General features: G+C 38.8%; 1 protein-coding gene across 2 annotated transcripts in view; it reads left to right on the top strand.

Moving 5' to 3' along the window:
- Positions 1-304: 304 nt before the first annotated feature.
- The window catches only part of rbfox1 (RNA binding fox-1 homolog 1), a 132,644-nt gene continuing 105,091 nt past the window's right edge, over positions 305-27,857 (top strand). Inside the window, exons 1-2 of one of the 2 annotated variants that reach the window (XM_067374032.1) lie at positions 305-403; positions 922-924. In XM_067374032.1, the coding sequence (XP_067230133.1) occupies positions 305-403; positions 922-924 (102 nt within the window). The remainder of the gene's footprint in view (positions 404-921; positions 925-27,857) is intronic. The other variant, XM_067374024.1, reaches the window with a different exon arrangement.

Here is a 27,857-nt window from a genome sequence, read left to right as displayed (position 1 = left end):
GTACCTCTTGCCTGTGATTGAGTTTATTTACAAAAGAGAAACGTGCTGAATAGACTTTCGTGTGAATTTACAAGGGTTTTACTGAAATCATAAGGGACAAGAACAGACACGCGCTGTGTTTTCGCTCACCACCGGGACCCTCGTGCTCGCACATCCACATTCGCTTATAGCCGGTTATTCTGCCGCATTTGCGCACACTCCGTGCCTGCTTCAAGACTTCATAACCTCAGCCGATTCTGCTAAAGCAGTCTTAACGAACCCGTGAAACTCGGTGGACAGGACAGGACGAGCGGACGCAAACACGATGCAGCATCCCTTGACGGGCGGAACGTGCGTCGCCCTGCCGAACGTGGACATGTGTCCGCAGCTCTCCTGTGCCTTGACTTTCATGTACTTACAGCAGGTGAGTGAGTGAGTGAGCGCGCGCGCGCGCCGACGTTCCTCTCAGAACCCGCGGAATCCAGTGCGAATATGCGAAACGCGGGTTTTGGCAAGCCGCTTTAACAAGTATTCCTTAGAACGAATGTATTTCCATGTTACGAGTACCTATTTTTTTTTAGTTACTACTAAGTAATAGTGGCCATTTTCTTTTTCAGTTTCACTAACTGTTCATTAGATGCTACTTATTCTATTAGTACTTCTTCATTAGGCACTAATACTTCCTTTGCTGAAGTTATGTCATCCCAATAGTAACTATTCAAGTAGTAGGCCTATAGCTATATTGCAGACACTGGTGCTATTTATTAGACACTAGCATATTTCAGTTGTTGTAGTGTAGTTCAGTAGTTTCAGTGAACTTTAAAGTAGCTATTTCAAATATTCATTATGTATGACAAGTGAAAAAGCAACTGTAAATATTGAGGGTATGTTAGTCTATGATAAGATATGTTAGTCATAAAAATGGGCATAGTTTCTCATAAGCAGGTAGGCTAGCTAGAACCTAAAAAGACTATAGTGGAAAACTGGAATGCATACTAGCCACTATTAGAGATATTATTGACATGTGAACTTACTAGTTACAACTGGGCCACTTAATACTGAATAAATAAATAAGTGCTAGTAACATAAATACCGGTTAGTGAGTATGGAGTGAATGTTAAAGTGGCTTGCCACAAGCAGTGTGTGTGCTTGTGGGTGTGCGCCCAAGTGTAAGTGGAACACATAAGAAAGTGGACAGTGTGGTAAGAGAGGGATTTTGCCCACTAGTCTGAGTGCGTGTTGTGCATCTTTTGAGAATCGTTTGTCGCTATTTAAGTTTGTGCTTGATCAATTGAAATAAATAATCTGCCATGTCATCCAATTTGAATAAGCCTTAAAAGTAGTCTATATATAACCACACATCCTAAGGTATTTTAAAAGAGTGCAAGCTGATTTTTCACTTCTCAGTTTGAGGTAAAACACTTAATGTGGAAGTGTTACTGTGTGATAAACAATTCTGCTGACTCTTATAACTTTGCTACATGATATCCTCATGTGCTCAGCATACAGTATTGTGTGTGCGTGCGTTTTGCTTGCCTTTGGTTCTACATGTACAATTCTCTTGATGTTTTTTTTTTTTTTTTTTTTTAATTACATTTATTAGATCATATTTAAATCTCTTTTATGATTAACTTGGATCATACTGCAATTTTTGAAAAAAAAAACAGATTTTTAATTTAGAGTCATTAATGTGCTAGACTGCACCCTTGGGCATCTTTTCATCCCCTGATTATCTGATACACTTGATTGTCATCAGTGCCTTTTCCAAACAGTGAATCAGCTCCTAGAGTGATGACAATTCAAGGGGATTTATCAAATCAAAAGTTAATCTATGGTATTGATCAGTAATCAGATCCTATGTGCCATTGCATGTCTCTCTCCAGGCTCGACGTGACTGAGATCAGTGATCTCATTTAACTTTCATCTGTCGCACCGAGCCACCATTAACCTTCAGTGACACCTCTAACCTTTGTCTTATCCAATAGAAATTGCATTCCATGTCAGTTTAATTGCAAATACATCTGAGTGATAAATATATTTTTTTTCTAACAGAGACAGCTTTTATTTCTCTAATCAAGGCGGAGTATGTCAGTCATTCATTTCTATGGGAGAACAAATGCTGTTTTAAATGTGTGATACTTCAGTACCACGTTGCATGTGAACATTTCAATATTCTTAATCGATTAATTGTCGATTTTAATATTTTCTTGTTATTATCAAAGTTGGTTTGGATTTTATAAAGCAATTCATTTTTTAGTTGTTGTTTTTTTTTTTGCATTTTCTTTTCTTTTTAGCTGGGATGTGTGTTCATAATGACATAGAGGCTGATTTACTTGATCTTTCTGATTCTCAAATATTTATGTGCCTGCACAAGCATTTCTGTTTTTGCGTGTGCGCGCACCCGTTCACGTGTGTTGAGTGAACTGGGAATCTGGGTCTTTGAGACTATTTATAGCCGAGATGCAAGACATTTTGAATACATCTCACTACAGCTGGGGTCTCATTCAGGACTAGGCACAGACGACGCGACTATGCTTTATTTATTTATTTATTTATTTATTTTTCCTCGATTTGATTTCTTTACATGTGGGTCACGTGTACCTAGCACGCGGAACAATGTCGTCTAGGAATAGCTTATGTTTGGCTGTGCATCAGCAGGGCCTCTAAGTTGGAGTGCATAAGGAATGTTAGCATCCATTGGTAGAATTATTTTCATCTATGCAAACTAATTACTTCAATAAAATAGGAGCGTCTCTTAGCGACAGCTTTATGTCGAACAGAGACGTTTAATTATTTGCTTCTATTAAAAGTCCCAGCAGTCAGTGCATATGTTATCCCTATGTAAATGTGTGATTTTTTTCAAGCACATTTTACCAATGCTGTTGGTTTGCATTCACCCTCAGGACTAGGGCGTTTTGTACAGTGCTTGTGTCAGTAGCGGGGCAGGTTTAAGCAGCTGCCAGTTAGACCTCACCTGACCCTTAAAGCCGGGGGCGTCTTGCACCCGCTCCTATCTCCCTCCTGCCGCAGGACCCCGGACTGACCTGGAGTGGGCGGTGTGGGAGGTGTGGTCGCCTGGTCTTCACGGCTAAAATCAATCCGGCCCAAAGTCACATGGCTATTGCTTTCTTTCAGCAGACCTTTTACGGCCCCCATCTCGCTCCTCTCTCTCTCTCTGCTGCTCCCATCTGTGCTGACTATGCGTAACTGCTCCTCTCTCTTTCCTTCCCATTACATCTGCTCAGTGCTGTTCATTTATTTAAGTACCCAGCTCACCCATACACCATCACGCCTCCTGGACACTTCTGCTTTTCACTGTTTCTTTCTCAAAAGGCTCATGCATCAAAGCAATAAAAATAAAAACCAGGATAACGACCAGATGACGTTATATAGCAGTTTATTTCTTTTTCGCATGCAAAACGCAGTTTTTTATTTAGTATGTGATATATGTATGTATCTTTGTGTGTATAATACACACATAACCTAATTGGTAACACTTTACAATAAGGTCTCATTTGTTAACATTAGTTAATGTATTCACTAACATGAACTGACAATGAGCTGGAAAATAACATTAACTAAGATTAATAAATGCTGTAGAAGTATTGTTTGTTCTTAGTTCATGTTAACTAAAGTAGTTTTCACCTTATTGTAAAGTGTTACCATTTAATTATTTTTTACTATACATTTTAATTAATTGGATAGAGTACTGTTAGAGAGTTGACATTCTATACTAAACACTATAAATAAATAAATAACATAAATTATATAATAAATTAAAATATACTTTTTAAATGAATTATATTGATTACGCATTTGTATCCAGCTTTTCTAACCTTTAAATTAAGTATACATTATATAGTTCATTATGCGGTCATAATGTAACAAATGGTAAAACACTTTAAAAAAAAAACAGAACACCTGTTACAGAACCTTTTTCATATTGATGAAAAACTGTAACCTAAAATCTTGATGTTTTTATTTTAAAACGGTCCATGTAAGTTGTGCGTCAACTACCTATTAAAAAGCAAGGCTTGCATCAATTTTAAAAGTGCTTCTTTATTTCTTTAATGTGTGTTTTGGCTTCAGCATTTATTTATTTATTTTATTTTTATTATTAATGTTATTTTTTTCAATCTCATCAAAAGAGTAGTGTTCAGATTTGATTTAAATTCAGATTATGGTTAATTTCATTATATCATTTTTGAAATAATGTTGGAAATGCAGTTTTTCCCCTAGGTTAGAATGCAAGTAAAGTAATTAATACTTAATTTCAAAAGTATTTTAAGTGTCAAAAAAGGGAGATGATTAAGAGCTCTTTTCTGAGAGTGAACCTGTCCTTTCATTGTGTTGGGGAAGGTTTCTGAAAGGGCAAATATGCAGAGAATGATGTGCGTGTTCAGACAAAGACAGTGAATTTAACATTTAACTTTCAGTGTGAAAACCACCTCTGCCGTAGACGTTGTTTTTTTGTTTGTTGTTGTTTTTTTTTTTTTTTGGTACAGTATGTTTTCAGGGCTAATTTCTGATCTCTTCAATAAAGATGCTTTAAAAGATAACCAGAAAGTTTAATTTGTATTGTTGTGTGGCATTGAAATCTATATCCTTGGCTCTTTGTGTAGCGCTTCATTTATTCCATCCCTTTCCCATTTCGCAGCCCTCAGCGAGTCGCTGAAATGAGAGATTGGTCATGTCATCAAGTCCTGATGAGTTTTCAAACCCTTCAGTAAGCATTGACAGGCAGGTAAAGGCCAGGGCTATTGCGCTTGTCATGGGCCATGACTCTAAATGATCACATCCTTTTGTCTGCTCTGTTTGCATGCTCTTAGTGGAAGTTGGTTATTGCTTGAATGCAAACAAGAGGGTAGTGAATGTCCTAGGTCATGTGTGCGTGTTGTGCACCGGTGCATGGCCCTCTGGGAGAGAGAGATATAGAGCGAAAGGCAGAGGAAGAATGAGGTGGGAGATTGCTGAGGGATGAGAGAGAGAGAGAGAGAGAGAGAGAGAGAGAGGCAACGCAACGCGTGTATGGAAATGGGGGCGGAGACCATCTGCCGGGCCTTGCTGGGCACATGTGTTCCTGTTTGTGTGTTTGTGTGTAGAAGAGTGATTAGTCTCTCACATTCATAATAATGTCTGTTTGGTTTTGCAGCTGTTGCACAATTTACCAATCCTGTCCATATCCCCCTTTTTTAGCGTTTCTGCATTGCAAAGGCTCCCTCTGTTCTCTGTGAGCATTTTACAGTTCAGTTGTAGCATCTTTAATGTGGCAGTTTTGTTTTCTTTCTGGAAGACTGTTGTGTGTGATATAGTGTTTTGAGAAGAATGTCATAATATGTGTATTTGTCTTAAAATCGTTCTGTGGTCTGTGATCCCTGTTGATTGACATTAAAAAAATACCAGATGTGAAAATTGAGAGTTTTTAGAAAATCACTTTGAGTATTTAGCAGTTTTAAGGATGCAGTTATCTAATAAATTATAATGAACATTAATGTGAAAATGTCAATATATTTTATGTAGAGAAATCAATCAATGTCAGTTAATCAATGCGCAATCGACCTATTTCTATTTAGTTGTTTAATGATAAGGAAAACTTTGGCCTTTGCTTCAAGGCTGTAACCATGTTTTAAACAGTGGTGGGAAAATTTTGGCAGCAGGGCGGGGGTATGTGGTGGTGGTAATGGCGATGCTGTCATAAATATAATGGTCTTTTTTTAAGCAATTAATGGAATAATGGACCTAAAGGGAATAAAGTCTCTTACACTCAATTATGAAATAAATAAGTGTTATTGGTGCTATTTTAAATTCAAAACTCGAATGACAAAACTCGAATACTTTGCATCGCTAGATATTACTTTCATTTCCATCATAAAAATGTAATGTTTTGCTAGCTTTCACTGTTACAACTAAACGCTTGGCCTCTGTGAACAGTAAAGCCTGCCTTCTTTGATTTGATTGGCCATCTCAAACATTTTGAGTGCTGTTTGACTGTTTGAAGCTGACCATCAATATAAAAATTAACTTTTGAAACTTTTTGTCATCCTAATATTAAACAGAGTGGTGCATAGTGGAGTGCAGCAGAGCAGCATCAAGAATATTAAATATTGGGCTGGGACAATTTGACCATATTCACTTATTAGGGGGCTTGTCTCTGTCAATGTCTATGATGGTTATGACCCTTTCGCATTGTTTTTTTCTGAATATCTCGCTTTTTTTTTTTTTTTTTGGTATCTCATGTCATGAGTGCCTCATTTTTTACGATGTCATGTCAAGTAGTTCAGTTGTGCCTTGAGGCTGCTGATGTCTGTAGTAGCAGCTGGGACTGCAGACTCACAGAACTGCTTTGATGATAGAAAAATGTTGTGTTACTGAATTTATGTACAACAAGTGAATTTTTTTTTTTTTAGTTAATATCAATAAATCAATGTTACATTGACATCCCATTTATATATATATATATATATATATATATATATATATATATATATATATATATATATATATATATATATATATATATATATATATATATATATATATATATAAACGGGATGTCAATGTAACGTTGTGTGTGTGTGTATATATATATATATATATATATATATATATATATATATATATATATATATATATATATATATATATAATTTTTAGATTTAAGTAAAAGATTAAAAAAGTAAAAATATCTGAGCAAACGTAAAATTGACATTTAATTCTAAGCTACCATGGGATTTCTATGGCTCATGGATATTAAAAAGGTAATGTGACGGGACAGTCTAGGAAGACTACTTTGCAATCTCAGCTTTAGCTAATTAATATTCATGAGCTTAGTATAGTGATGTCATTATCCTCTCAGTCTGTGGTCAGCTGAAAAAGTAGTCTGTTTTCATTCTACATTTAGAAGCTGCATACATTTCCGTGTACTGACAAACAATAACACCTAAACCTGCATGTAAGACTGAAGACAGAGAGCAAAACGGAAAGATGCGATAGACTGATTAAAGCGAGGCAGGAAAGCGTCGAGAACAGAAGCAGACGGAGAAAAGATTGAGCCGAAGCCCCGTAATGCGCTCGCTTTCGTGTTTGTCTTCTGGCTGCCTGAAAGTAATTATCCAGCTGCTGAGCGGCCAGACTCGCGCGATGTTTTATGAGCTTCTGTGTTTAACACATCCAAATGAACAAATGTCAGCTCCCGTCGTGCTGGTTAACTCTGTCCAGCAGGGCCTTCACTCAGCTGTGACAGGCCTTGCTTAATGTGAGCGCTCCCTGCTTATGGTCAGTCAGCAGAGGCAGCGAGACCGGAGCCCGATACGGGGAGGAGGTGGAGTTGGCATGTTGAGGGCTTGCTGTAGATTACGGCCACTGTAATTGCTCTGAAATGGAACTGCATCCCAGCCAGCAGGCAGCTCATTAGAAACAAACCCCAACATATCAAGTGAACCTCAGGGAGCTGTGGAGAAAAAAAGAAAAGGAAAAAAGGCAAAGAAAAGCAAGGAAAAAACCTGCATCACCAGCCTCCACATCTACAGCTGTGTCTGTTCAGCTCCTAAAACAGTTGTTCAATTATTTGGATCGGCGGGAAAAACTGGGACAGGTTTTTTCACGGGGAAGGAGAGGGGGAGGGGCTGCAGTCTCATTAATGTTAATCAATATTTAATCAGATGCATGAATGTGGCGCAAATAACAATATCAGGAAACCTCAGTGTTTTGCGCCGTACGTGTCGCTCTTTCCGTAGGAAAAGTGAAGCCGGTCGGTGTTAATTGTGCGCCAGAGAGAGTCTCCCGAGAAATGCTGTCAGCGCAAGGTTCTCGTCTCACTCACTCACGTCTGATTGACTGTATCCCGGAGCTGCTGGCTTGCGTCGGGCTCCTCCCTGGCCAAGGGCGTGAATATGGCCTGTTCTGCTGGTACGGTAATTAGACAGGGAGCGATCGCTCCACTGCAGTGCCTGCCCAACCTCAAGCATGCTGTACCAGCCTCCAGCTGAGCGAGATCTCTGCATTTTGATCTCAGCCGCGTCTTATATTTGCTGATCTCACAAACGTATGCAGGGGGTGATAAATTAGTTAGTCAGGCTGCAATTTCTAATGAGGACGCATCATAAAACGCAGAGCCACACTCCACTTCAAGCCACAGAGGAGAAGCGGCCGATATTGTCAGTGCGCTTTTGTTATAAATTTACTGTGGAATCTTTCTCCCGGCGTTCTCGCTCTTCCTTTTCTCCACTTATCTTATTATTTGCTACTATTTGTCCCTTTAGTGCTTTCTGACTTGATTTGTTCCGCAAGGAACCCTGAGCAGTGCAGAAAGCTGAGCGTTTTGACATATATTGGAGGTTATAAAAGACTGAAGGATGGGTGAAGATATCGGGGCACGGCTTGCTGATGATTCGTCATGTTTGCACGTGGCTCTTTAAGGCAAGTCGGTTCACACGGCGGCCATATCGGTAATTGGTAAAGCAGCTATTTTGTTTGTCGGTAATAGAGTGCTGCAGTGATGACGTCTTTTCCTAGGCCAAAACACGAAAATGAGTTAGCATTTTAGCACTTACAGTTCCATCGTTCTCTAGGTAAAAATGTCTTTTTCATGGGTTTTTTATTAAATGTCTGAAATAAGGTCTGTGGTTAACATAAGTTTAGGATATTTTCATGTTTGATTCTAAGTAATACCCCCTTTGTGGAAAAAGGAATACCCCGAAAAGGAAAAACTCATCTACTCACTAGACGGCTTTCACAGTCTCATTGTGCTTAGAATCGCACTTTTGCAAACTATTCTAAATCAAACTTCCATTGCGACAAATTATGCATAGTTACAAGTAACTAACCCTAAACCTAACTCTAACTGTACTCTATAGTAAGTACATGTAGTTAATTAGTAGTACTCAGTAGTACTTATTTGAGTAATTACAGTTTAACTACGGCACTGTAAAGCAAAGTGTAACCGTAATTTTAAACAAATACTACGAGTTGTTGAAAGCTTAGTGAAAGGGTTGATGAAGTCACACGACCGTGGTGTAGTTTGTTTATAGTCTACGTTCAGCTTTTTTATTCTGGCGATTGCATTTAGGCTTCAGAATTCATAAATGTTGTTTTCATTTGTGAAGATTGTCTTGTTGAATGAAAGCTTTTGTAGCTCACAGAGATCGTTTTCTGCAGTTATAAAAGCCAACAGAAAAGATCCTATTGGGTTTTTGTTGAGTGAACCAGGGTGATGCTAACTTCCGGATTGGCCTACAAAAATACATCATCACTTCAGCGCTCTATTTGCATACAAGTACAGCTCTTGTGTATTTGGATGGGGAAATACTGAGGTGTTACAAACATTGTTTAAATCATAAATTAACTGTAAACTATATTTTGTCACTATAGTTTGTGATTTTTCCCATTCATTTTAATGTGAGTGATCTGTCCTCTCACACTTATGCTGTCTCTGTTGTAACTCGGTAATTTAGAGAGCCTAATTCTTGTTTGGATTTTATTTCATAAACCCTGGTCATGTGATAAACTCATAGCCCGTGATGCGCTTTATTTGAGGTGACGGGAACGAGTGCAGAAGTTAATGTAAATGAAATAGATGGGGAGGAAAAGATAGTGTGTGGATATTAGTAATTTGAGCAGGGAGGTTGTAACATGGCAGCTTGGATTAATTAATGCCCTGCTTGAGGGGAGGGAGAAGCCAGGAAGGCAAGCATGGGCGAAACCATTTTAGAGTCCTCTACACCTTTCTTAACGCTACATTTTTGTTTGCATCTGTACTCTAAAGAATGCCTGTGGAAATATATTTTCCAATTCATATATGTGATATTTAACTGTGGCAGTTTGTAAACAATCTTGCAAGACACAATCTGAGACCTTTTCTGTGCGTCAGATTGATGAAGAGTCATGTTTGGCTCTGCTTTATTAGCGAGTCTGTCTTTTCAATTAAATTAAATTTTGTTGGCCCCTCCGAGTTTTTGTCTTTTCACCAGCTTGCCTTTTGTGGGGTGTTTGTCTCAGAACTATCAATTCATATTCATATGCAAACATTAGTATTCTATTTAAGCTGTCCCAGAATGCACTGTGCGTCTGGTTTATTCAAGAGCAAGATGAATGTGCTGAGAGGAAAAACACTCCAAAGTCATTGATATTGGTGCATTATTTTGACATTGTTATGTTTTATCTGAAACATTATGCCGTTAGTTATTAATACAGTATTTATTATATATTTTTATTTGTTTTATATAAAGCTTTCTTTTGTATATAGCTAGATTTTATAAATACAATTGTTATTTTATTTTACAAATATAAAATATCTAATTGGCATTTCATTGGATAAATCTATTTCATATTTCATGTATTGGTCCTGCCCTGTGACAGTCTATGGCCAGTGATAACTTAAAGCCATCACAAGCATTTGAACAGTGCTGACAGTTATGTCGTCAATCAAATGGCGTTCATGGCAGACGTTTCACCAGGTGTCCATGGCAACTCATTTCCCTGTCTGGTACGGGATGAACAGTCCGGCTTTAGGCAGTGGACAGGTTCATCCTCCACAGGGCCCACCCACAGAGCCGCAGATCAATATCTGCAGACAGCGGCGCAACAATAGAGAGGCCTTATCACAGGCCCCAGCAAGGGCCCTCAATTGGCTTCTCCATTTTGAACTTCAGGCCTTTGATATTCAAACACAGCACACTGAATAATTGAAGAATCGGCGTCATTACAAGACTCTAAGCTTTTCCCCCTCGAGTACAGGAAGTGCCAGCCCAGGCACAGTGTGGGTTGCGATTGTTAGACTAATTCCACCTAAAATGACATAGAATCCAGTACTAAGTCTACCCTATTAAAAAGCAGAAAAATACAATTAGGTTCTTTTTCGCGATTGTTCTGGAGATCTGGTGGTGACCTAATTATTTTGTTTTGCATCTTTGTGTTGCACAACAGAAAACCCACTCAAAGGAGAGGGAAGGAAAGAGCAAAGGAAAAAAATCAGTGTGCACGCTCCCTCTATTCAACCTCATTATGTCTACTGGCATTTTAACTCCTTTTGATGATTAAGTGAGAAGAGAGGCAACGGGCTACATGTTGTCTTCTCACTTCTGACACCATCTCTCTGCACTCTGCTTTCCTCTTTGTTTCTTTACAAAATGTGCTTTGCTGGAGAAGGAGAGAGCGCTTTAATGTCGGATTCCCAAACGCACTAAATCCTTTATTTTATCTGGGTCAAAACCGCCTCAAGAGCCTCATCAAAGGCCGAAAGGGTACGGAGGTGCTGCCTGAGACAAAGCCGGGGTGGAAGGCTTTAAATAATTTTGCCTTCCCTTGTATTTTTTCCCCCCTCGCTCTGCCTGAAATAGCAGCTGCGGTGTTCACGTTTTTGTTATTTGGGTGCGCCTCTGGACATCATCTCCTTCTTTCCTTTCATCCTTCTTTTTTTCCTCTCTCCATGTAGTTGTGTAAGGCCAGCTAAATGAGGACAGTAGAGTCCGTCTCCGGCTGTCGTGCTGAGAAACGCAGGGAGATCTAAAGAAACGGCCACTGCAGGAATCCTTGTCACACTAGTCGAGCTTAATGGAGGGGCCAGGTGCGGCCCAGATGATGCCAGGGGCCCCGTGACCGTGAAGGAAACAGGGTCGTGTGCCGTTCAGAATTTAAGAGAGAATGCCTTTTAAATTCCAGTTAAATAGCTGAATTGGAATTGAGGTAGTAAATAGGGTACAGAATTGAAATTTGAATGCAAGGAAGTTGAATTAGGGTTAATTAAATGGATTAATTTTCTGTCTTTTTTTTTTTTTTTTACTATAAAAGCAAATTTTGTTGAAACAAATTACAACTTGAAATGTTGATTTGACTAAGTCTTATTTGAAAGTTTTTAAGCTTTGAATTTTGAAGGTTAATTGGATGGATGGATGGATGGATGGATGGATGGATGGATGGATGGATGGATGGATGGATGGCTGGATGGATGGATGGATGGCTGGATGGGTGGATGGATGGATGGATGGATGGATGGATGGATGGATGGATGGATGGATGTGTTTTTTCACCCTATATATACTTTTCCAGGGTGGAAGAACACAAAATTTCCTGTTAAAAATAAAGGTTAATTAGAATGGATGCAGATGAATGGATGGATGGATAGTTAACTATTTGTATTTAGTTTATATTTAATAATAGACAGTAATTTATATTACTATTTATGTTAAATATATCATTATTCTTATTATTTACCATATTTTAAGCTATTGGTAAGTAATAAGAATAATGATATATTTAATATATATATTAATATAATTCATTGTCTGTTTCATATATATATATGCTCAAAATTATTCATACCTTTGGTAAATATGACCAAAGAAGGCTGTGAAAATAAATCTCCATCGTTAATACTTTTGATCTTTTATTTAAAAAATCTACAAAAATCCAACCTTTCATTGGAGAATAATATTTTTAAATGGGGGGGAAATCTCATTATGAGATTTTTATTCAATACTTTTTGCAACCTCCTTTTGCCGAGATAACAACTCTGAGTCTTCACCTATAATGCCTGATGAGTTTGGAGAACACCTGACAGGAGATCAGAGATCATTCCTGCATACAGAATCTCTCAAGATCCTTCAGAGTCCAGCTCCATGTTGATGCTTCTTCTCTTCATTTCACTCCACTCATTTTCTTTAGGGTTCAGGTCAGGGGACTGGGATGGCCAGGGCAGAAGCTTCATTTTGTGCTCAGTGACACATTTTTGTGTTGGTTTTGATGTTTGATTTGGGTCATTGTCCTGTTGGAAGATCCAGCCACGGCCCATTATATGACTTCTAACAGGGACAGTCAGGTTTTGATTTTTATCTGTTGGTATTTGATAGAATCCATGATACCATGTATCTGAACAAGATGTCCAGGACCTCCAGCAGAAAAAATAAGCCCACAACATTAAAGATACAGCAGTATATTTCATTGTACGCATGGGATACTTTTAACCCCTGTGTGCACCAAACCCATCTTGAGTGTTGCTGCTAAAAAAGCTCATTTAATTTTTTGTTTCATCTGACCATAGAAGCCATCCTGTTTGAAGTTCCAGTAATGTCAGTTATTTTTCAAATGTTATATAGTCAGATGAAGCACACAAAAAAATTGCTTTTTTAGCAGCAAACTCTTAAGATGGGTTTGGACAAATATGGACAAACCCAACCATTGGATTAAAAAATTAATTAAAAAATTTAGCCCAATGGCTGGGTTTGTCCATATTTGACCCTAATTTGGTCTGAAACAACCTAGCATTTTTTAGAGTTTACTTTTTTGGAAAGCTCTTTTCCTGTCATTCTCATTCAATTTCCTGTAGGGTGTGTCAAATTGAAAGGGACCCAGTCTATTAATTCTGAAATTTGCACAACCCTGGAAGGGAATACAAGGTGACACTGCAGAAAAAATGGTGAATGTTTGTGTCTAGGTCGCAGAGGTGCGTGAGTAAGATATTACGCATGACTGTGTCCACAAGATGTAGCGCTACACAACGACAGCTGTGCCATTGTCTCTTCTGTTTGCACATGAACCATGCGCTATAGGATTATATACGCAGCACTACTGAGGGGAAAGAAAATAATAGCCACATATGAAAGGACGAATCCCTCATGGCTAACCACAGCAGCTGGACAGTAGGCCAACAGCAACCTAGAAAAAACATATGCATTTGATAAGTAGCCATGTTGACTTTTCTAGAGGATATACCAGTGGGCGGCTTGGTAAATGTTTTGTGGGAGGCCACAGTTCTGGCTTTTCTCTGTGTGTCTCCACAAAGAAGCACAGACCTTTTTTAATTGTCGTGCTGAAGGTTTTAAGTTTCTGCCAGAATACGAGCTCGCAAATAAGCAGCTGTAAAGAAAAAGAAGCTTTTTGTACATCAAGAGGTTCGCTGCTTCTATCTCAGTTACGTAATTTCCTCAAGGACGTCGCAGCGGCTCTCCAGCCAAGACCGCAGCCTGGTCCGTTCCTGCTGCTGTTCTCCCCTCTCTCTCCTGCAGCCATTGGACTGATCACTCCTGTAAACACTCTGCTACTGTAAATTGATCCCAGCGTGGGCTTATCAGAGGTAGCTAGCCTGCAGGTCCGTGACTCGGAAAAGCAGAAAAACGTATTAACATTTAACACATTCCCCCTATCCGACGGCAGATAGCAACAGCATGTCAAAACCCATCTTCTTGACATCATTGTGGTGAGGCCGGGGCAATGATCTGAGAATTGTTCGCTAACACAGGGGCCTCCGTCTCTTGAAATGTTTTAAGAAGTGGGGTAGAGGTGGTGTTAGGGGAGAAAATTTTTTTGTTGTACATGAAATGTCAAGAAAAGGTAACTGCAATGAGGGCTGGTTAGGAAAAAGGTGGCAGAGGAGAAACAGGTGCGGAGCACGGTAGGTGTCTAAAGCCCTGGATCACAATGCGGCACATGCTACGCAATTCACAATTCATTGGTTAACGGCTAGTGCATCCGTGTGAAAGCTAAGGGAAAACCTACAAAACAAACAAGAGCACTGCGGTCCCCATAGATGCACTAATTTCCTATGAAAATAATGAACGCCTGCTATACAGTATGTGTAGAGAATGAAATTTTGATGAGAACCCAGTTAGGAAAGAGGTCATTACTGTGTTACATTTCCTTGTTTATCTATTTGGATATACAGAGAAGCAGAATAAAGCTTCTCTCCTCTGGTTAGGTCATTTAACAAAGCCTATTGCGTTTATCATTGGAAATAATAATTATCTGGTATTTACCCTTGTGAAATTACCTACTCGGGCAGAAGAGAAGACAAGTGCAGCGTTTGAGCCGAGAGCGTGAGGCTGAGAGAAACTGAATACCTTTAAATGCTGGATCTGATAGCGGTAAACAAATTGACTTTGGCTCAGTGGGTAGTCATAGGAAACTTATCTGATGTGCAAAATCCAGGCGTGAGACTTAATTCGACTCACCTCTTCATGACGAACAAAGCGTCTTGACGAGGGAGCCATCCGTTTCACCTCCGTCAAAACGTGCGGATACATTATGACGTTTGCTCGAATAAGATTCATGACGACCTTGGGAGCGATTACCATCGGCTCGTATGCATGCGGAAAGCCAGTTTTAAAAGTTGATATTCCACCGCGAATTTGCATGATGAATCCCAGGTCATTAATATCACATTTGATGAAGTGCCAGATTTAGTCGGGGAGACCTTTTAAAGATGCCAAAATGCAACCCAGGAGAATCTCGTGTGGCTGGGGCTAAAAGGGCCGGCGGTGCTGCATACCAAGGCTGTAAATTATTTGCGTCCCCATAATGCGACACCGCACCTTCACCTCCATCGCCTGTAGCCCCTCGGGCCACGCGCTGTGTGTGAGTAAGCGTATAGGCTCTTAAAGAATCAGAGCAGCTGTCATGAAGGGAGAATTTATGACTGTGAGATAGGCTTATGGATAGCTGTTACAAGTCTTTGATTATGAGTTATTAGATTATTTGTTTACTTGACCTTTTCAAGGGGATTCATACAGCTAGTACAAGCAAATCTCTTCTGAGGGCTCTGAACAACCATGTAGCGCAAAATACACAACAAAAAAATTTACTCCCTTTCACTGGTTGAGTCTGAATTTAAATTGAACACACCCTACAGGAAGATTGGAATTAGAATTTTGAATCTATCTATCTATCTATCTATCTATCTATCTATCTATCTATCTATCTATCTATCTATCTATCTATCTATCTATCTATCTATCTATCTATCTATCTATCTATCTATCTATCTATCTATCTATCTATCTATCTATCTATCTATCTATCTATCTATCTATCTATCTATCTATCTATCGCTCATTCTCAATCCGTAGTTTTATTGTTATATCTGTCTTTGATTCTATTTGTAGGTTTATCGGCCTATAAACCTATTTTCAGTTGTTTCAAAATAGCTCCTTTTTAATTGTACTTCCTAAATTGCACATTCAAACTGCAATTCTATGTCATGTTTGCTGCCTCATTTTAAGAAATCTCATTGGAATTTACAAATTCAATTCCGAATGACTCGAACCCTACCATGAAGGTAGTCACTCTCAGCAGTTCACAATAGATTCAAAAAAGCCCGCTCATGAGAAACTTTGTCATTCTTGTAGAAGAGGGGTCACAAATACTTTAAGTATAAGGACAAAATTGACACATTGAGATTTTCTGCCAGCTAGCTGTTGAATTTTCCTTGAAACACTCATGAAATATGTCAGAGATATTCTATGTTTTATGACAACAGAATGCAGCCGTCTTCCCAGAGTGTGGCGGAGCGTTTTAATGGTCATTGTTTGGTTGTGTAAGGAGCGGGCTGTTCTCTGTGCACTTGATTCATTAGTTAGTCTCTGGAGTGGACTGACGGCAGGCAGGGGTGCTCCTCTGTCACCCTAATGGAATGGAAATTCACTTACATGCACAGACGGCTGCCGTGTCTGCGCACAGACATGTGAAGGCGCCAAAGGGAGGTTTTCAGCCTCCCCTGATCTGATTTGCTTTGATTGGAAATGCTTAAAGACATGCGCCATTGTGTGCACCCCTTGTTTACAAGTGCACGGAGATGTGTGAGCTTGAACATACGCTGCATTACGCCTTTGAAACATTTATGTACGGTGTAAGTGTGTGGGCAGTTCTGTGGTAGCCCAATCTAATGTCCTCAGCAGGAAAACAAACAGTGGAAGAGGTGAGAAGACAGATTTATACCTCTCAGAATCGTTCTGCTAATTTTGAAAGTGCAGTACAGTGTTCTAGTATGTAAGTAGTTTAACGGATACACAGATATTGGCCAGTAGTTTGCAAAATTTGCTCACTGACACAAAATTTGTTCCAAAAGGTAGAATATCCTGCCCTCTAAGATTATTCTTTTGGCCAAACCCAAAAACTAAAAAGCATAGCTTTGTGCCCTTTGTATTACTACTGATATATTGTGCATTTTACATGTTTAGTGGAAACACCTTTCAGTAAGGTTATATTGGTGAACATTAGTTAATTACTTTGGTATTATGAATGAACAATGATACCAAAATAATTGAAGCAATGAACATTTATATATATATATGATTCATTAATCCAAGTTGATGTTAATTTATAAAAATTATTATTGCAATTGTTAATTCATCTTTATTCATAATGCATTCATATTAATTATTGAACCCTACAAGTATAATTCCACCCATTTTGGTGTTTAAAGAATGAGTACAAGTATATAGTACAACTCCTTTTTTTTTTTTTTTTTTTTTTTTGCAGAGACTGTTCCTTTAAATGCTCACAAAAATGATGTAGGTGCCAGGATCTTTGGCCATTGTTCTGTGGTTAGACTAATTACAGGTCTCACAGTGGAAGCCCTTTCGGTGCTCCGAAAGTGTAACTGAGTGGAATCATTGCCATATTTGTGTCCTCACTAGAGCCTCATTCTGTCAGAGGTGCTCCCACACATTTAGACATGCAACAGCAGGTTGAATTCTCAGGCAAAAAGGCCTGATGCATGGAATCAGGTAGCAGCCACCAATGATTTGTGCATCTGTAGTTACTCCATTAGCAGGTTTGATAACAGAGAGAGAGGTGTTGAACTGGCTCGCTCAGAGAGGAAAGCATCTTCAAAGACTACTTCAGATCCTCTCGTCTGTTTTGTGAATTAAACATGCTGATTGTTAAGGACTCACTGGTAGAATACTGCATTTGATTTGTCTGCCATGGAACTTATGTTAATTTACCTGTTTGTAAGCATAATTTCATCTTGTAATGTGCTTTGAGAAGTGAGCAGAAGGAAGTTGTTCTTTTTTCCTTTACAAAAACGTCCGTTGGTCCTACGGTGCATTGAAAACATTCTATTAATAAGCTTCTTAATCCATTTTCTATGACTGTCTTGCTCAACACAAGCTGAGCTGCAACCAGAGGTTGCAGCTCCCCAAAGGCGTCTGATCTCAAATGTGAAGGCATGTTGGGAGACGGGCAGTATGCCTGCTAATTAGTGGAGACTTCCATCCTTTGAACCCTTACAATATGCCACATGTCTAACCTCTGCCTTACAGTTAAGAGTCAAATGTCTCTTGGGTAAATTATTCTGCATTTGCTATTTGCATTTTTTTAGTTCAGGGCTTGATTTGCCATGCCATAATCACTGCGTGTTACTGTTTCTCCCTCTCAAGAAACAAGCACACGCTACAGTTCAGCTCCAAGTGAATTGGGGGGAAAAAGATATCTGCTGGCAAAACTGTAAACAAGATTACTTTTATTTTGCCAACATTTTTATTATTGCAGGAGTTCAGGGATTGAAATGAACATGAAAAACAAATTACTAATGGTGAGTAGCTCTTGCCAGGAAAGTTAGGATCACTTGATGAGGAAAAATAGGGGCAAAGTCTGTTTCATTTTTAAATGCCCCACGAATGGTGCCATGTGAGAACCGTGACCAAATTTTGAAACTCGAGGTGATGTTGAATCCATGCTCAGGTAGCTGATGGCATCACAACACAATCGACTGAACTGCCATTGATTCTTGCATTTTTACCCCATGCCCTCACGGCTCCGACTAAAACGCATGTATCAAGCCAGGGCATTACAGAAGGAAAACAATCTGAAAGCTTCCTGTCATCTCAAAGTCTTTTCTCTTTCCCCCACAAGGCCAATTTCATTTTACCATTTGCCCCCTTCTCTTCTTCATTTCACGTCATAACGTTTGAGCTGCTCCACAACAAGCGACTCAGCACTGCTGCACTTAGAGCAATAATTGGAATTTTTATGGTTGAGAAAGCAAACACTTTTAATACAGGCAAAAGCCCTCATGCAGTCCATGTGGAAGACAGTGGGAAATCAAAAAGATGGATCACCCTAATCTGTGTATTGACATCTCTCATGGCTGAACAAATGGTGCAGTTGAGCTATATTCGCCTGTATTGATCCCCAGGCTGCTTAACATTCATGCCCTTGCTCCTGGAGGTTGACCACAGGGCAGGAGATTTGCACTCCACTCCAGCCTTTCCAGGCCCACCAGTACCCCCACCTCACCCTGAGCTGACTCGTCTCAGCCTCATCTCATACACGCCAAGTAACTTATCAGGCATATTTTACACATGCATTTCTCTGAAAGGGTGTAGACTTTGGATAAGAAATCAATTAGAGCTACTAGTATAAAAACTAGTAAAAATTCAAGGATTGTGTTAGAATGAGTATAATCCTTTTGAATATGGCAGTCTTGAAGTGGGCCTACTTGCCAAAAAGAATCTGTCTCGTTCATCGTTAGAGCATAGTGAATATGTAACACTTTAAATCAATATTTTACTCTTATGTCTTATCTTACATGGCAATATGAGTAACAATGAGTATGTCACGCAGATGTACAAGATCTGTCTGGATGAATGATATATTTTAACCTTATCCGTTATTGACCTGTATTCATTTAATAATAACTAAAATATAGAAATTATATATAAATATACAAGTTTGTTTATAGATAGATAGATAGATAGATAGATAGATAGATAGATAGATAGATAGATAGATAGATAGATAGATAGATAGATAGATAGATAGATAGATAGATAGATAGATAGATAGATAGATAGATAGATAGATAGATAGATAGATAGATAGATAGATAGATAGATAGATAGATAGATAGATCGATCTTCATCGGATGTTGTTGTATTTCATTGTTCAAAATAGTTTGGCTTCTCTGTATCTACCAGAAATTTAACATCAATCCATCCCTACTATTGTAAACAGTGACATACTACAGTATAGACGTCTGAGTGCTTGCTTTGTTTCGTTCTTGTGGTCTCTTGTAAGGTCTCATAGGCAATTACTAATGACCATCCATCCTGCTGATGGGACAAAATGCAAATGCACTTTCCAGAGCTTTTAATGGCTACCAACATGAGCCACCCCCACCCCTTATTATGCCTCCCTAGCAGGACAGATGTAGAGCTGGAAATCAAGCCATGAGCTATTTAGTAGTAAATGAAATGGCAGGGAGCCCATGTGATTGGCTGGGTAATAGATCTTCTCAGTCAATGCAATGATCAGCACAGGATCCCGTTTGGTTTTTGACGGCGAGTCAAACCAGACAATTTTGAGTGTTTTTGTTTACCCAATCACATGGCGGATTAACTCTCTCTCAATTCTCAGCTCACATTCATTCCATTGCCATACTTGATAGGTGATGAGGGGGTCGAAAACACACACTTTTTCTTGAATCAAAGAGATTGGTTAACACTCTGTGCCTTTTCCGGTCTCATACAGGCACGTGGTCATGTGTAGTACCGTGGCAGGGCTGTTTGATCTGCATTTGGCACACCGCTGCACAGAGTTCTGCTCATCTGAGAAGTGGGTCATACAGCATACACCACATTAATCAGGCTCCTGTTGTTGTTGACCTGAATGAGAAAATGCTTGGATCACCAAAAAGATGATTGATTGTTACAGATCTGGCCGATCCTAATGAGACTTTATAATCTCTGCTCTGTTTATGTCATGACTGTGTATTTCACCAATACGACCTTATTCGCTTCCCTCCTGAGGTTTCATTCTCCATTTTTTTTTTTTTTTTTTTTTTAATGGAAACCAGTGTATTGCTAACAAAGAATTTGAGGCACTCAGGGTTTTTGTGGCTTTGTTTTATGCTAGTTTGTTTGGAGTGCGGGTCAAACAGGGGGTTCAGGCTGCTCCACAAGCTACTGTCCAATAAATAATTATAGCCAAATGGCACCTAGCATGCTATGTTAATAGAGGCTGAAATTGGTTTTGAAGGTCCTCATAAGTCCCCCTTATAGATTAAGTGCCTGCATTGGAAAAATAACAGCACCCAGAAGAAAATGGGTGAAAGTAATCAGGTTTAATGGACTCAGAAGCTCAGTGAGAATTAAATAACCATTGATTTGTTGGAATGTTCCGGTTATTACCAAACGCCACTACACACACATCAGTGAGGCTGATGATATTGATGTTGGGGCCTTTTTTTATTTGGTCTTTATTGTATTAACCCCCCGTGAACTTGATTGTTCTCCGAGTTGGCTCTTCAATTTATCAGTCCTGCAGATTAGAGGTGGGCAGCTCCTTTAACCTTTGCTAAATTTAAAGAAAAGCTTCCAGTGGTAAATAAGAATTATGGTAATGTCAAATTGGCAATAGCTCCCATCCCCCGCACAAAGTGTAAGCACATATTTATAGTAGCTAGCAGCGCCGCATATCTTATGGAGGTCATCAAGAAGATCTTTATTTATTAAGTCGCCGTGAAGGCTGTGACCATGAAATGGTTCCTGATGGAAGAAATTCCTGCATTGAGATTATAGATCTAGAACACATATATACACTCCTTATGAACCCATTATCTCAACCGCTGGGACTTCAAATGGGTAGTAATATCAACAAAACATGATCCTTTTAATCCATTTTAAACCCAGAATCTCACAGCATATTGAGGAGACATAAAAACCCAGTACTGGTGTGCCAGTGAAACAAACGCCTGAACGCTTATCCTCCGTATGCAAGAGCTAAAGGCTTAGCCTGACAGAACAATCACCTAAAGCAACAATGGAGAAACATCCTGAAATGTTTTAACACTTTTATGTTGGATGTATTTTTATGTTTTGCTTTTTTGTGTTTGAATGAAACTCACCGAACCTCCTGAAGTGAGTCGCTGTACTATAAGTGTTGATTGTGCTTTTACCTCAATAATGAACTATATTTAAATTTTACAAGCTTGTTATTCTGATTCAGACTGTTAGGGTTTAAAAGCCAACAGCAAGTACTGTGGATCTAGCCAATATGTTAATTTAAAGCAGATGATTTGTACATGTCTAAAGCCTTTAGTGCATCTTTTTTTTTTTTTTTTCGTGTAAGCATTGCATTGCTCTGTCGTATCTCCACAAGAAGACGTTCTGTTCTGTCAAGTTAGTCAAATGTAGTGGCTGAATCACATCATGTAAGCAATCTCAATCAGCTCTTTAAAAAAAAAAAAGAAAAGTCCACCATTGCTTTAATTCTCTAAAGGCAATAATTCCCAAAACTATGTCCCTCAATGAAAAATTATCAAACAGAATGAAACATGCTTTAATCTCAGGCTACAGCCCATGCCAGCTATGCCACAAGCTCTATATTTAGCTTTCCAGAGGTTGTCTCCATGCCGCTGTGGAAAAATAATCTCTTACCATAAGTAAATGTGCAATGTTGTGCTTTGATATGACATCAGTGCTGTGATATTTCTCCTGCCAGTGAACCCTGGGTTGAACATGAGGATGGAGAGTCAGGAACTAGGGAGCTATCCTAAAGTGTGACCAGAGAAGTTTCCTTTGAGTGAGTGCGAGTGTCCGTCTCATGTTGAAACCCCCAGATGGATGATGAGGCTCAGAGCTCTGTGATGTCACATCTCATAATGTGGACAAGACCCCTTTCATCTACTGCTGCTGAGTCTGAAGGACCTCTGCGGTACTAAAACGAATGTGCCAGTTAGCCCTGTAGAAACCGCATTTGCTGTCGACGAGGCTATGCTAATGAGTACTGGAAGGATTTGGGTGGTGATCAGCAAGGTAATCATTATCAAAAAATTTGTTATTGGTAACGAAAACTATAACAAAAGCAAACAGAGAAAATGAAAAAATGTTCTACTTTTTTATAAAAATATAGATTTTTTTGTAAATATAAATATAAATAATATAAATAACGCACAAAATAATATAAATAATGCACAAAACTATTTTTATAAATATTCACTCTATGAAAACAAATAAAAAATAAAGTTTTATATTTTCATTAAATAATTAAAAAATCAATTAAAACAAATTTCATGTAAACATGTAAATATTTTTCACATTTTTATTTTGTAAGTGATTTTTTTTCACTACTAGTTTTCATTAATAAAAAAAAAAAACTTGCTGACAACCGCCCAACTCCTAACCAATGTGGTTTCTATGAATAAAAAATTATGTGGTAAAAAATGTAAATAGAATACAAAAAGAAATAAAAACTAGTAAAATATTCAAAGCTATAATAGCCTTTGTTCTTGAGCATGTAAGATGGATTTGTAGTTGTGTTTGTCATTATACAGGCTCTTTGCCTCTGTGTAGTTGACTCAGATTTGTAAAGCAGGACCTGTGGTCGGGCCAGTGTTTGGCCACAGAGAGTAGGAGCAGGCGGTCAGGCAGTGTCAGGGAGGGAAGGGTGGGGGGTAGTGGGGGCGGATGGGGACAAGAGCCCGGCAGGTCGGCACAGATGATGGGTCCAGATGGAGAGGTACTGGGCAGTGCCAGGGGCGGAGGAACCACGAGGAGGGTCCACTGCTCCACAGGCAGCACAGGGCCGCTCTTTCCGTTCACGCCAGCTTGCACATTACCAGGCCCTTTGCTCTGAACTCAATTCGGCACCCGTATCGCACATGGTCTATAGCAGATCTTTGAAGGACGTACGGCTAAGGACACACTGGGAATGATGAAGACTTACTCGTTCACAGAGAAATAAGTATGCCAAGCCATGAGCAGTAGATAAATTGTGGTTTTAGTTAAAATATCTGTTAATTACTGGTAATGGGCGAATAATCACAAGGCAGCTAATTATACGCTGAACAAAAGCCAATGTTTATGAATAAGCAACTTTTGCTGGATACATCAGCAATGATCAAAAACATTTCAGTGGTGCTGACAAGAACAACATGATATCTAGGACAACCAGTTTGCCTTCAGGGAGAGGGTATTTCTTTACCTGCCTTTTACATAAATTAAAAAAAAAAATTGTTGGGTGGTGGTCAGCAAGTTATTGTTATTGAAAACGGAAGCTATACCAAAACCGAACAGTGAAAATACACGTTTTCTTAAAGAATGTGATGGAATATGCAGGATATTTTTGCAATTTTATGCGATGAAATTACGGGAACTTGCAAAAACTGTGGTTTGATGAAAAAGAGAAAAAAGGTGATTCCCCCAACACCCTGTTCTCACTAGGCTACCTTAATGTAAAGAGTCATTTCTTATTACTTCCTATGATAAGCAAGCACACTAAATCACAGAATATTTAAGTTCTCATTCTGTTTTATTTCAGACCTTTATTAACACATGGCTCAAACTTACAAAACATCGAGTCAAACAAGTTCTGTAAAAGGAATATTCAACAACTTCTGTAAAAATGAATAAATAAAATATAAAAAAATAAAATGTGTGCTTCCTGTTTTATAGAGGTAGCTGTACAAAACAGACATCTTCTGTTAAATTAAGTGCTTCCAATGCACAAAATGGAATCTCTTACTGCAATGTAAATTATTTTACATACTACTATAAAATATAAAATATATTTGCCCCCACTGTCATGTAACACACAGAGAAACTGCTTTGCGCGGTCTTTTGCGCTTATTTTTGTTGGCAAATGAGAATGATTTGTGTGCTTCATCATGGTTTCACCGTGGGGTTTGCAGATGATGTTCACGTCGCGTGATTACGTCACTTCATAAGGTTCACATGGCAATAGGGGGAAAATACTTTCCTTGTGAAAAACGCTTTACTTGTGTGAAGTAAACGCAACATTTTTCAACTTTCTGCTAAGATATATTACCTTTTTTGCAACGAAAATACAGGGATTATGAAAACATGCTATTTTGCTTGTTGAAATCGGCAATTTATGCGGCAAAAGTGCGGCGTATTTGAAAAAATGTGACTGATTGGCTGATTATGCATTAAATCAGGTGATCGCATAATTGCGTTTTTCTGAAGGGACTGATATATTCACATTCAAAGGTGCGTGAATATATATATATATATATATATATATATATATATATATATATATATATATATATATATATATAATATGTGTGTATATTCACACTATAAAATCTAATAATGGCAATTTCCAAAAAAAAACATCCTTCACTGCTTGTTTTCTTTAACAATAAAAACCTTGTTGACCACCACCCAGCTCTTAACCAATGTGGTTTCTATGAGGCTATGCAACATGCTAATTCAAATTTCTTTACTTGCATTTAACAGTAGAGACCCCGCCCCCCTCTTCTCTTCAGTCGACTCTTCTTCCAGTGGTCCCTCTGTGGGCCGAACAGTTCTGGAGGGGATTCAAAGTTAGACAGATGGTTCCTCACAAACACCTCCTCCAGCACTTTCATCCCTCATCAAACTATTAATTCATCTGTGCGGATGAGTACATTCACATGGCGCCATCCGGATGAATATTAATGACATTTTTGATAAGTCCCTACATTCGCTTTCCCAGTAACTCGTTACATGGTTCGAGCTGATTAAAATGAATCATTTACATAATTAACATATGGTTCTAGCATTGGCTTTAATATGCTGATTATCCCTATACTTTTTGTGTGAAGTCAGTGGAATTGAGACCATGGCAATTGTTTGAAGTGAAAATGGTGAACTCTGCGGAGGACGTGACTTATTAGCCTGAGGGCTTTTAAGAAAGGTCTTCGAACATGTACTGAATACAACAAAATATCACAAACAAAAGCCTTTTTGTGGTCCTAGGCGACATTGTGTCCCCACGGAGTTTGGCTTTTCAATATAAATGAGGATTACCGTTGCAGTCTTTGTCATTGTTGTTGACAGTAATTGCTATGCAAGCTAGTGCAAAAGCTGGTTTGAGAGTTTGCTAGTTGTAATCATCTCCAAATCCATGTGGATATACATTTTTCGCGACGCCATGGGATCTGTAAAGTGTCCTTTTAACGGTGACTTTGTTGCTGGTAACTGCAGATTATTCTTTGTGAATCAGTTTGTAGAATGATACCACACGCCGTTGTCAACGTAATTAAGAGGAGCAGCGCCAGAGACGTCGCCAGCGTTTACTGTGCGTTTTTAAAGTCGAAGCCTGGTACTCTGAAGAGGCCTCTGCAGAGTCTGACAAACATTTGCACAATGAAGGCAAGGCCAAACTTTTTTCACTTGTGGAGTAATTGGGGAGCACTTCACACCATAGTCAGAGACAGTGACAGCACTTCACACTGCGCTGGAGAGCGGCTGCTGGGATTTCTCACGGCAGGTCTTAGAGATATCCCTCCCCTGCTGAAACTCTCGAACAGTGAAAAAAAAAAAACATTCTCACTCCTTCCCACAAGCCTCTTACTAAAACACACCAGTGTCATCAAATACACCATCTCCGTGATGACATACCGCTTCCTCAGGCCATTTCCCACGCTCCGCATCCTCAGAATTAATCAAGTGATTTAGACACATGGACATTGATACCACATACACGAGGTCCAGTGCAAAATAAATAAATGAATTGTTTTAGTCTTTTTTATTTTATTTTTACAGATAGTGGAGAAAAAGTCATGAAATGATGCTGCAACCAAATGTCGGCGGAATAATGCTTTAAAGTGTGTGAATAGGTAGAAAAGGATGAAACTTAAAGGTGCCCTAGAACCCTTTTTCACAAGATGTAATATAAGTCTAAGGTGTCCCCTGAATGTGTCTGTGAAGTTTCAGCTCATAATACCCCATAGATTTTTTATTATTCAATTTTTTAACTGCCTTTCAATTTTGGGGCATCATTAAAAATGCACCGAATCTAAATCTGAATCTGTCCCCTTTAAATGCTCACACTCCCACCCCCAAGCTCGCAACTCTATAATACATTGCATAAACAAAGTTCACACAGCTAATATAACCCTCAAAATGGATCTTTACAAAGTGTTCGTCATGCAGCATGTCTAATCGCATAAGTATGGTATTTATTTGGATGTTTACATTTGATTCTGAATGAGTTTGATGGTGTTCTGTGGCTAAAGCTAACATTACACACTGTTGGAGAGATTTATAAAGAATGAAGTTGTGTTTACGAATTATACAGACTGAAAATAACGATGGCTCTTGTCTCCGTGAATACAGTAAGAAACAATGGTAACTTTAACCACATTTAACAGTACATTAGCAACATGCTAATGAAACATTTAGAAAGACAATTAACAAATACCACTAAAAATATCAAGTTATCATGGATCATGTCAGTTATTATTGCTCCATCTGCCATTTTTCGCTATTGTCCTTGCTTGCTTACCTGCATAAAGTCTGTTGATTCGGCTGTGCTGCTCCAGACATTAATACTGGCTTGTCTAATGCCTTGAACATGAGCTGGCATATGCATGAATTTGGGGGCGTACATTTTAATGATCCCGACTGTTGCGTCACAGTCCGTGTTATGTTGAGATTCGCCTGTTCTGGGGATGTCTTGAGTTTGAATCTATCTATCTATCTATCTATCTATCTATCTATCTATCTATCTATCTATCTATCTATCTATCTATCTATCTATCTATCTATCTATCTATCTATCTATCTATCTGTCTGTCTGTCTGTCTGTCTGTCTGTCTGTCTGTCTGTCTGTCTGTCTGTCTGTCTGTCTGTCTGTCTGTCTGTCTGTCTGTCTCTTGATCTATCAATTGGTAAAAACCTATGAATGTTTTTTTTTTTTTCAAAACTTTCAAAAGTCTTGAAGCCAGCATTGAAAGTAAGTCTTGACAAACATTGATTTTGTAGTTAAAAAATTACAGTTGTATACATTTCAGCTCATTTTAATTCTACTTCCTTGTATTACATTCAAACAGCAATTCATCATCCTGTTCAGGAATTGAATTGGAATATCAGTTCATTTCTGAATTGCACACAATCCTGCTTTACAAACCCACAGGGGTTGCAAGGAGGACTTGAGGTGGTGAAGTATGAAAACGAAAAACTATTTTATGAAATTAAGAGCTCAGTTTTGCATGTCCAGCCAAATGCAGAAGAATAAAATGACCGGGTTGGGACCATTTCTCCCACAGGCACGGCACCACTCTCTCTATGCCGCACTCTCACTCGGCGCCGAGATGCGACTGTGTACCTGTAGTCCTGTTCAATATGCAGCACAGCGCTTCTCTTCTTTCTCCAGCCGGA

Source organism: Chanodichthys erythropterus, chromosome 3 (assembly GCF_024489055.1).
Source record: "Chanodichthys erythropterus isolate Z2021 chromosome 3, ASM2448905v1, whole genome shotgun sequence".
Lineage (NCBI taxonomy): Eukaryota > Metazoa > Chordata > Actinopteri > Cypriniformes > Xenocyprididae > Chanodichthys > Chanodichthys erythropterus.
The sequence above is the reverse complement of the archived record's forward strand: the minus strand, read 5'-3'. Positions and strand labels throughout refer to the sequence as shown.